The sequence below is a fragment of the Hesperophylax consimilis genome, chromosome 22 (genome assembly GCF_061612785.1).
Source record: "Hesperophylax consimilis isolate HC1 chromosome 22, BYU_Hcon_1.0, whole genome shotgun sequence".
NCBI classification, from domain to species: Eukaryota; Metazoa; Arthropoda; class Insecta; order Trichoptera; family Limnephilidae; genus Hesperophylax; species Hesperophylax consimilis.
Window position 1 is genome coordinate 21,356,344 of NC_142857.1, and position 12,313 is coordinate 21,368,656.

The 12,313-nt window shown below is 33.0% G+C and overlaps 1 protein-coding gene across 1 annotated transcript; it reads left to right on the forward strand.

Annotated features, from left to right (window-relative positions):
- Positions 1 to 1,179: 1,179 nt before the first annotated feature.
- LOC149413227 (prostatic acid phosphatase-like) lies at positions 1,180 to 2,761 on the forward strand. Its single transcript, XM_089644976.1, has one exon. It carries the CDS (start codon positions 1,302 to 1,304, stop codon positions 2,661 to 2,663), a length of 1,362 nt encoding a protein of 453 aa, XP_089501102.1. The 5' UTR covers positions 1,180 to 1,301; the 3' UTR covers positions 2,664 to 2,761.
- Positions 2,762 to 12,313: the final 9,552 nt, after the last annotated feature.

The following is a 12,313-nucleotide window of genomic DNA, read 5'->3' on the forward strand; positions in this document are numbered from 1 at the left end:
TACAAAAAATATACTTATATTATACTTTAAACCTACATAATGTACAAATTTTGCTATTGATATTAATAAAAAAAAAAAAAATAAAAAAACTAATAAGAACAAGCTTTGAAATTTTCAATGAAATCGGTTCAGTTGTTTTCGCGTCTACAGAGAACTCACATACGGACTTTTATTTATATATATGTAATGATACCATCATCTCAAAAACTTTAAAATCTACATAATTGATTAGTTACGTAGGTGCATACATTAAAAAAGTCAGGTCACTTTGGTGATTGGTATTAATAGATCTTGGGCTGGATTCCCAGTTGCTACAGTTACCTTTTTTAGATTTTCTGTGTCTTGTTCTGTTTCATGTTCCGTTTTGATTTATTAGTATTGCCTTATTCTTGAACGGAAAAAATTAGAGTTTAAGAAAATTTAGAGATTGTTTGTAAATCTGAAAAATATGAGAATTGCTAATTCGTTAAAATCTCTTAAAATGATTGGTAATCCGGTTGAAAATTGATTGCAGGCCGTTTTCTGATAAATCTTTACCGTTATACCGGAACACGTGTTCATGCACCTGTAATTGCCTTGATGATATACCGGAACACGTCTTCATGCACCTGCAATTGCCTTGATGACATACAATGACGAAATGCGTTAGGATTTACAAACACGTCATGTTCTGACATCGTGATAACACATTCGTATTTTACTGAAAGTTTATTAGGAGACCTATCAATTATGGGCCTACAATCCCGTTTTTAATCGGAACACAAATAATTTGAAGAGATTGTTAATAAATAATTAGCAATATTCAATATTAGTAATCCGTGTAGTAAGTGTAAAAGATTGAGAAATATACTCAAAGAATACGAGGAATTGTTGATGCACTTAAAATTGATAAATACAATTCATTATCATTGTTTACCTATCTTCGGTTTTCGTTATTATTGATTTAAATTAAAATTGCATTTTCATCAAAATTGATCAATAAAACAACACACTTTGACCAATGCTCATTTTTGTTTGCATTCAATTTTGGCGGCGCTAAATGTCAACAAATGTCCACATGTCACAAACCAAGAACATTGCTATATTTACTAAATAATTTGAGTATTTACGAATAAATAACATTGTTATCAGTCGCTTCAAACAAATGACAACGCTTATAAATATAACATGGATCTTTGTTCAGTTAGTATCAGTAAGTAGTAATCAGCAGGAAGTGTGCTCTCTCGGACTGGACAGATTATTCTGTACCAAGTGCTAGTATTTTTCACTAACAGTATTATTATTTATAATATTGTTGTGAAATGAACATTCTTAGTGTTGGATTGTTTTTGTGCTTAGTGGTTTGCGTGGCATCTGATGATACAAACATTGAAGGTGACTTCCTCGATGAAGGACATGATATTGAAACAAAAGAAGGAGATATTCTTCAGGTTTTGATGGTGACCAGACATGGACAACGAACGCCTAAGAATCCTTATCCTAGTGATCCTTGGGGAGCAGCTAAATACTGGCCTGAAGGTTGGCTCCAACTCACTGCGGAAGGCGCGAGGCAACACAACTCCTTGGGAACATGGTTACGTTCCCGTTACTCAGACTTCATCCCGGTTGAATTTAAAAACGCTGACATCTTAGTAAGAAGCACTGGAATTTCGAGGACTTTAGCTTCAGCCTTTGCTTTGACAACTTTTCTATACCCTGCACAAGCCATCCCGATACATTCAGCTCCTAGCGCTTTTGACTTGCTGTTTTCTCCGCATAGGTCCTGCCCGGCTTTTGACAGAGAAATGGAGCGTTTCCTCGCATCTTCAGACGTAAGAGTTGAAGAATATAAAAGACAGCCGCTTTACGAATGGTTGTCGCATCAAATAGGCAAAACAGTGCACGGATTAGAAGTAGCGGAACAATTGTACAGCTTGTTAACAATTGAGAAACAAAGAGGTCATGAACTGCCCAAATGGACTCAAGCAGTATACCCGCAACCATTGAAGAACTTAACTGGAAGATTCCTGAGCAGAAGCTCTGCCACACCGCTGTTAAAACGATTGAGATATGGCTCACTTTTAAAAGACATCCTGAGCCACGCAGAAACAGCAGGACGACCAGTAAAACCAGGGAAAAAGGGACACAATCGTAAAGTGTTGATTTATAGCGCTCACGACTTCACTATAGTAGGTTTATTGAACTGTTTAGGAATTTTTGACGGGACTCCTTCAGGATTCGCAGCATCTTTAACGTTTGAAGTGCGCAGGGGAGCAAAACACCATGGTAACACCGTGGAAATCTTGTACAGAAATGATTCAAACGCAGAACCGAAGACTATGGAAATAGCTCATTGCGGAAAGCCATGCCGTGTTAAAAAATTAAAAGAGATCTTGGATCCGATTATTCCAGTAGATATTTTAGAAGAATGCAAGGCAGAAGGTAATCCTAACTTATGTGCGCTCCACAGAACAGCAGAAGACGTTACCTTGCTCTGGGCTGTGGCTCTAGGATCTGCAGCGTTAGGTGCCCTTCTGGTTATTTGCTGTAGTAAACTATATATCTGTGGACGGCCGCCCTTGTGGAGAATGTACCAACCACATGTTATGAACTACGAAGCAGCAACTCTGCGAAGGGGCGCGTATGATAGGTTGAAAGGTGTAAATTATGTGGAGAGAATCTAGTTATACGAAAATTGTGGAAAAATATTGATCTCTGTTTTGTAGTTGTATTAATAAATGTTGTTTTTATAAGAAATACATTGATTTTATTAATTAAAAAAAAGTGAAGCAGCACTAGTCCTAAGTATAGAGTCCTAACTGTTTTTTTTTTTAAATATATTTATTGCACAAAAATACAGAGTACAAAGGGTAAAGCTTATAGATTACATCCTATTTCTTCCAGCTAACCCAACAAATACACATTATATTACATAACCCAACAATTACATGTAAACTTAATTACATGTATGTAAATAAAAAATAAAAAAACATAGGTATTTAATTTATGTAAGGTATTCATTTAAGGTGTAGTGACATTTGTTTAAAATAAATGTTTTTAGTGATGATTTAAATTTAAGTATATCGGTTATTTGTTTGATGTCACGTGGAAGGTTGTTATATACTTTAATGGCCATGTAGTGTGGTCCTTTTTGAAATATAGTTTTGTTTGCTTGTGGGATTAATAAGTTTTCTGTGAACCTTGTAGCGTGTTTAATGTGTTGAATTTTTTTGTGGGAACTTTTCTGGAGATGATCGAACTAACAGGCATAACTCCATTATATGGAACTAAATAACATTAATAACATTATAACTCCATTATGTCCGTCACTGTCAGAAGTTTGAGATTTTTAAAAATTGGTCTACATGAATTCAGGTGATCAGAGTTTTGTAATTTTTCGTAGGCACCTCTTTTGGTTTATAAAAACATCTTTGGCGTTTACTGAGTTTCCTACAGTTCTAGTTTTAGTTTTTTTTTCTAGTTCTAGTTTTTTTGTTCCCTACCGTCTGGAGAGAGTGAGAGTATGGAATATGTTGTGATGCTAAAGGTAGTGGGGAGTAGAAGGTGACGGGGAAGAGGACGGTGGAGAAGTACCTGGCTATTCAGATCTGGTAAACAAACACGGTCAAAGCCATTTCAAGTAAAGTTGAAAGGTTAGAATTGAAATTCTGAATGGTGGTCTTACAACAGGGCGATACTGAGAGTATTTTCCAGCTGGAACGTGCCGTACTTACTTATACAGTATATTTTTTATGCGAGGAAAGGTGATTTTAAGATTCCCGCCTGAAATTGTCTTTTGTATGTGTAGGTTTCAGATGTATATCCGAAGATTTATAAAACCAGGGTCGTAAGATAAAACGGCTTTGGTGGTCAAAGGGTAAGTCTCTCGTCTACCAATCCGGAGGTTGTGTGTTCAAATCCCGGAGTGCGCAAATAATTTTATTTGATTGATTTGTATTATTTCATAATTTAATCATTTAAAATAATATTAGATATATTTGCAGCACGTTCCAGAGTGGAGGATACTTTTAGTACCGCCCTGGTGTAAGACCACCATTCCGAGTTGAAACTTTGCTTGAAATGGCTTTTCCTCACCTTCCTCTTCCTCATCAACTTCCCATCCCACTACATTCAGCCTCTCAACATACCCATAGTCATGTCTCACTGGCTGACGGTAGGCGGTTGGGAGCAGTTAGGACTCTTGTGCGGTATTCACATAAAAAAAGGATTATTCCATCAATTGTGTGGGGTGGTACTGACTACTGAAAAGGTCTGGATGTTCCAATAGCCAGTTTGTCCCAATGTTCTCTGAATTTTTATTTTCCTTTATTCCTTAGGTAGGTACATAAGGTATACAGGTGTACAGGTATATAGGTTTACATGTATACATGTGTATATGTATACAAGTTTACAGGTGTACAATTATACATGTATACATGTATATAGGTGTACAGGTATACAGGTTTACAGGTGTACAGGTATACAGGTGAAGTGGAATTTGCACCCCGACGGTTGCCCTATACTCACACATATAGGAAATATTCAAATAATAAGATACAAAAAGACATGTAGAATATTATTACTAGAATAATCCGCGCAATGGATTTTGATAGGGTTTTCAATCATTTAGAGAATTTCTTCCGGTAGTTTTATATAAAGGTGTTAAGAGGAAGCTACAAGCCAAACGTGTATATTCCTGGTATACCTCATATCTTAAATAATAAGCATTAAAATCGCTTGACAAACGGAGTCTAGAAAGTTTGGTTTCAAGCAAAAAAAACTGGTTTTTACTTAATTTGTAAATAATTTTATAATAAAGCAAAAAAGTTAATCAAGTGAAACTGTCACAGATAATCTTAGCTATAAAACTGTATTTTTTAAAAGTTGTTTCCTTTACGCGTTCATACATTTTTATTGAAAAAATATTTTTTGTTGTAGTTTGCATTTATATTTTTTATTGAGTAATTTATTATTTTATTTGTATTCTACTCAAGCGAAGCGATAGGAAAACCTTTAATTTAACTAAAGCATATTTTTGGTTTTCATTTTGTACACCCATTCTTTATAAAGATTAATCAAAATTGTGATTTAGCATTAAGCTTCGCCTTAAGAGACGCACTTGACTTACATAAAAAAGTAAATTAATGTGTGTAAATGAAATTTTAGAATCCGGTAACTTTTTTTAACGTTTTTAATGTACAGTCTGCGTAGTAACTAACCAATCCCTTACCCCGATCTTAACGATCCAGTACCTACTGATTTTAAAGGTTTTAAGAAGGAAAAAATAGAAAAATGTCACCGGATTCCAAAAATTTAATTTACTTTTTTAATCCAAATAATCTCAGAAATCACTGGTTAAAGTAAGTCAAGTACGTCCCCCAACACCCTGTATATAATACATGTATGTTATACTTATAGAAAGCAGAGGAAAGTCTAGCAACACCGGGTACACATCAACTAATAAGTTTTAATAGAGTATAATATATTATATGTTTTAATTACAAATGTTTGTTGTTTTGTTGACGACTTTATGGTAAAATATTTTTGAGTATTTTTGGACCCCGTTTCAGGATGAAATAATAATAGGTTGTCACTTTCAGTTTTGCACCGGTGAGACACCGGTTTCAAATCGAAATTTTGCTTGAAATGGCTTTAGCCATGTTTTGAGACCAGGCAGATCTGTTCAGAAACAGGTCGGTACTTTACCCACCTTTCTCTTCCCCATCTCCTTCCCTTCCCCACTCCCTTCAGCCTAACAACATACACAGCGAAAAATGAAAATATTGCTAATTTATTAAAAATCTCTTCAAAATATTGGTGATCCGGTTAAACGCAGGATTGCAGGCCGTTTCCTGATAAACTTTTATTAAATTCGTAATATATCAAAACACGTATTCATACACTTGCATTTGCCTTGATAATATACAGGGTGTATCGGCACGTACCCGACAAACTTTAACCAGCTATTCCTTAGCATATTTGGAGTAAAAAAACTTATGTGCACTTTGCTGTCCGGTAACGTTTTTTTTTTAATAAAAAATTTACTATTCATATTTTCACCACATGTCACCACTGTTTTATCCTTTGTCAAAGTTTGAAAACCCATCTGGCAAATATTTTATTCAAATTCCGTTGAATAATGCACGTGTGTACCTATATTGGCGCACTATTACAATCACAACGGAATGGCACGGCACCATTCGTCTCATTTTTAACTATTATTATTTAGTGTGTGCGAAAGAGCGAAGACGCTTTTTGACATACTAGCTTATAACAGCTGTTGAACACGAAACGCAATGCCAATGACAGTGATGTAGTGTGGAAATTTTATTTTTTTTTGTTTTTAATTGAAAAAAAAATGCTACCGGACAACAAAGTGCCCATAACATTTTTTACTCCAAATGTGCTAAGGAATAGCTGGTTAAAGTTTGTCGGGTTAGTGGCGATACACCCTGTATATTGAAAAAATGTGAAAATATTAGGATTTTTATGAACACGTGTTTCGACATCGTTATTTTACTAAAAGTTTTTCAGGAAACCTATCAATTCGGCAATATCATTTTTAACCATTAGAATAATTAGAAGAGATTCTTCAATACTCATTTTTCTCCATGTACCCCAATTGGGGATGTCATATTCTCATTGGCTCCAGACGGTTGGGAGCAGTTGGGACGCTTGTGCGATACCTACTCACATAAAAAGGTATATATCTACTTAAGTCGATAAATAAAACATCGTTTTAGTCCTTTATTGATTGTAATGACCATCTTTTGGATAATTTACAATATGGCAGAACATTAAAGCTGAATTTTACATCAAAACATAACAGTCTTTAAAGTTACCATGTTACATATTTCAACAATTAATATTTACTTTATTATCTCATACAAACATGTACTATTTTCTAATCTATTCCGCGTACACAATATACCAACCAAATACACGCAATACCATCATTCGCAGTAGAATCAATACAAATACCTACACACACAAAATAGTAATATGTAATGTATTATGTATAATTCACAATATACTCTTCCATAGATGGCGCTAATTTAATTATTGTAGGAATAAACGCTTTTTGCAATTTATGCTTTGAAATGTTAAGATAAATTATTTGTTTGCGCCCAATAAGAATATATATATTTTTTATTATAGCAACTATTTAAATATTGTACATACAAAATATGATATTAAATATATGTATGGTAAATTGTATTTCTTTGTCCTCCTCACTAGGGTGGGAGGTGACTGTGCTGAGGCTGACTAAACTTATTCATTTCTGTTTTATAAGTTTTCTGCGTCGTTTTTAATGTTTTTTTCATAAATCTCTTTTAGCCAGATATTTATTCTTGTTTTGTAATCATTCAAATATTCTATTCGCTTTATATCAGGGGATGTTGTGGAGTTTAGTCGCAAAATAAATATAATTTCTTTGTCCGAATCTAGTTTTATGACCTGGGATATTTGTTATGTCATTGTAATTTAACCTTGTTTGATGAATACGCGGTATTGTGGAGGATTTGAATATTTTCAATAGTATATTTTTAGCATATATTTGGTACAGCAAAGTTTTGTCCCTATACAACTCAATCTTAGTATTTTAAAGTATAACTTGTAATAATAGTGTTTATTACTAAAATAATTCAATTAGCTATGAAAGAGAAAATTATCAATTCTTACATTGCAGAATTGTTTTTGTAATTAGGACATATTTTTCGTAAAGTAAACACCAGTAAAGTACAGTTTAAAACATTACAACAAGAACATCATTTTCGTACAGCGAATTGTTGGTAGGTGCAACCGTTACAAGAACACTCCGAGGTTTTTGTGACGTAAACAGTAGTTAGGTAGGTACCTAGAGACAATGTGAATTGTTTTCGAAAAGCCGCATCTCCAGCGACAATATTACCACTAACATTAAAGCAAATGTTTGTGCAAATGTTAAACATTGGGGTCTGTCCGATGTTTTGAAAACATTTGGTCGCTGGAGACCCGAACAAAGAGAACATAGTATTATTTTCGTGAAAAAAGAAAATACAGGTAAATTTAAATGCGTATTTAAATGTGTACAGCATTTTCGTAATATTAAACATAGTTTCGTATAGATAACAGTAGGTAAAGGTTACAATTTATGTGAAACAGTGTAGGTACATTTATTTGTAATAAGAACACCATTTTCGTAAAGCAAATGGTAGTTAGGAAGGTACCCATTTAAGATTTTGCTTTGGTTTTATAATAATAACGTGTACTGTAATTTTGGTAAAAACAGAAAATGTGTTTTGTTTTTGTAAAACAAGCCGTAGATTTGTACATATATGGAAAACACTGTAGGATGAACACTTGTTTTGTCCGTTTACAGGGAGCACAGGGCAGAGGACAGAATGGGCCGCATTATTATCTGTTGCCCTGGGTCCCTCCAGACTCCAGTTACAGCCCTGGATTGAAACTACAGCAAGTTTAACCCGAACCCCCCCCCCCAAGAAAAATTCCTTGGTGCGCCACTGAGTAGTTTCACGAAAAAAACACAATTTTCTATTTTATGCAAGGAGAAAAATGAGTATTGCCAATTTATTAAAAATCTCTGCAAATTATTGGTAATCCGGCTCAAAACGGAAGTGCAGGCTGTTTCCTGATAAACTTTTAGTCAATTTCTAATATATTTATAGGAACACGTGTTCATGCGAAATTATAGTAATTTTTACGAACACGTGTTCCGAAATCGTGATAATTAACGGCCCGCAATTCCCTTTTTAGGCAGGATTAAAAAAATGAAGGGATTTTATGAGATTTTTAATAAATTAACAATATTTCGTTTCGATACATAACTTTTATTTTCAGACTTAAAATTTATAATATAATTTTTTTTTTTATTTTGTCGAGATTTAAACGTTTTGCTATGTACAGTACAATATATTTTATTTTTAAACACCTATACATAGTTTGACCCCCTCAAAGGTTTTTTGGAGAACTTATACTATTTTATATTACCTAATAAAAATAAATATTTTTTCATGAAAACAAAATTTCTTGACAAATTTATAGATGTGTTTTGCTTTAATAAATTCAATTTGATTTTATTGCTGTTTATTAAAAACTCATCACATAAAATAATAATTCATATTTAATTATAAATTTAATGCAGTGTTTTGAGATTTTACTATATGGATATATTTTATGAAATTATTTATTTATTTAATTTATACATATTATATAATCATTATTATTTAAACGAAAGTTCGACGAATTAATAGTTAATTTATTGATATAAACTTTATAATAGTAATGTGATTTGTTTAGTTGTACTGGATTTAAACACGGAAGCCACATCTTTTTAAGTTTTGAATTTTATTATCTATATATCTTTTTTATCTTTAACCACATCTAGATATTAAAAAAATTAACATGTGTTAAATCTGCTAATTAAAAAAAAAGTGATTAATTTGTGTTATTTCACAATTTATTAATTAAAATTAATAAATAATATATTTGCAACATGTTACAGAGTGGATGATATTCTCAGTATCGCCCTGGTGTAAGACCACCATGCAGAATTGAAAAGTTGCTTGAAATGGCTTGTGCCGTGTTTGGTGACCAGATCCGAACAGCCAGGTACTTCCCCACCTTCCTCTTCCCTATCTCCTTCCCCTCCCCGCTATCTTCAGCCCAATTGGGGATGCCATGGTCTCACTGGCTCCAGATGGTTGGGAGCAGTTTGGACTAAAAAAACTACCCTCTTGCTAAGTGTAAATACATTAATGGTTGTAAAACAGTCGTGCAAATTTTAAAACGTGTTTATTAGTAAGGCCTTTAGAATTGAAAAAATCAATCAAAAAATTATGATAAAATTGTAGACCATACAGATCTATCAACTAAACAATATTTCAAACAATTCTTCGATTTTGATTGGATCCATAGTCATACAAAACAATAAACTTGCCAATGAGGAAAAGGTATTCAGGCATCTCGCATTGTCCTATCACTGTAATTTGGTCTTTTTAGATAAAATCTGCTTAACAAATTCCTATTTACAATGGCGAGTAAATTTTTTTGGCTGCAAATATCAAATCCGATAAAAATAAAATTTGAATATTTTCTTACGCTATGAAGTCAGACACTTTTACAAATGTGTTTTAATTTGATCATCTCATTCATTTGTGCATCGTTACGCAACCCGATTTGCAGCCGGTTTGGTTAAAAACGAACATTCAGGCCGTTTGCAGAAAAGTAACAATGAATGAACTGTGCTGCAAACCGTTATCTTACTTTAGCGAACTTTACGTTTCTGGGCAGGGTCTGTTTATTTTAATGTACGCTTTTCGGCGGTCAAAGTACGGCTGATATCGTAGTTATTAATAACGGTAATAACCAGATTTTACGTTAGGAAAAGTCTACTCTTTTGTAATGCTGCACTGATCTCTCACCAAGGCGATGGCGATAATGATGTAAAGGCGTAATTACAACTTATTAATAACAATAATAATTTTTAAGTTTTTATTGATAAATAATATATTTTATTTATTTATTTGACGAATCAATATTTACAAGGAAAGATATATTTATTTTGTTTATCTGGTAAATATAATGCAATCATATAATATTTATTATTTATGCTTATCTGTTTAAATACCATTCGATGGTACATAAAAATGTTATACAATAAATTTGTTAAATATTTAAGTTTTCTTTTTACCATTTACGACCTCTTAACGGTGAAATTCGTATAAAAGTACATATCGGTGGCCCAGTATTAAACGGAAAAAAAACATAAATTACGATATGAGTATCAAAAGATTCGTCGAAAGGAGCTCTCTCCAGAAAAATCAATAATAAATGTTTGACTCCTCAAGATTAGAAAAATATTTAAATGTATTCAGTTTTATACAAATCTAAGATTTTGCAATATTGTGACATGTCTCCTATTAAATCAGTTAAATTTTGTCTAGACAGATCGATCGCGTTTGAAAAACAAAATATTGATTAAATTGAAACAACAGATTTGGACATGATGCAGTTTAATACTGAACCATCGGTATTATAATTGAAGACTAGCTGCTATAAGTCAAATTAAATCAGAAATGTAACCCTGCCACCATTATTTTTCAATCGATTTCTATGTAGGAATTTATTTTACATAACCAATACCTTAGGTCATCATAGGTCACCCCAAGAGGTTTGCTACGTTTGGTGTTTAGCAGGGGTTCCCGGGGTTATGGGAACAGGTTTTTCCAGGTCTTGCAGGAGGATGCTTCTTCGCGCCATCTTGGGTGGTAAGCCGAATCGGGAGAGGCTATACCCGTCCACAGTCCCCTTTAACCCCGCAGTAGTCCTACGATACTGTTCACCACTACTCAAGCAAGAATCTATTTAAAATTAATAGAAAAGAAGGAAAATATATTTTTTGAAATTAATTAAATAATCGTTTTTGTGAAATACATAGCTAAAATCTTGGATTAATTTGTAGATATTATTAATTAAAAATTAAATTATTATAATTAATTATATTAGCTTTTTAAAATTTTACGACTTAAATTTTTTAATTAAGGTTAAATAATAATTCATGAAGTGCAAATAATGTTTTCTTACGATGTTGCCAGTTAAAATAAAATAAAATGTTTTAACAACTACTTTGAGCAAATATTACAACCTACTCTCTATTCATAAGGTTGACCATAAGTATTTTTTTTAATAATTTATAACATAAATACTTAAACTACTTTGTTTTGGGATTAACAAAGTCTATTATAATTTATAATATATATATTATACGCGTGATAATATAAGTTAGATCCTTGATAACAAAAACATACGTATCCAATGACATTACATCGAGTTAATATTTCAATTTGTATTTAATTAAATTTTTTGCTAAGCAACTTCTCGGTCCCTACACCAATATATTATTTATGTAATATATTTTAAATATTTTTTTGATGCGAGCTGGGTATCGATTCTCCAATCCAGGCCAATCGCAATCGCCGTCGAAAGTATATACGTTGGTCGAAGTTCTTATTCCTTCGGTTCTTCTAGATTCGCCGGCAGGACGTACGTGTTTTTCGCCGCGCGCCGTAATTTTAATTTATTAAATAATTTACAAGTTTACAAGTTTATCCTAATGGATATCAACGAGGAAACGAATGCGCTTCGTTTGCTAACGATGGCCATCGAAGTTCTCTCTGTTAAAGTGGACAATTTAACTAGTGAGTTGAATGTTGTTAAAAATATTCTAAAAACGTCACCACTAATTGTCGGTAGTTTGTACAATAGTGAAACTGCGGTTGCAGGTACATGTGTGCACAAGATTCCCGTTCACGCTACAGGCGACACACTCGGC

Coding starts and splice junctions, on each gene's coding strand:
- LOC149413227 (XM_089644976.1), top strand. CDS start 1,302: ATGAACATTCTTAGTGTTGGATTGTTTTTGTGCTTAGTGGTTTGCGTG.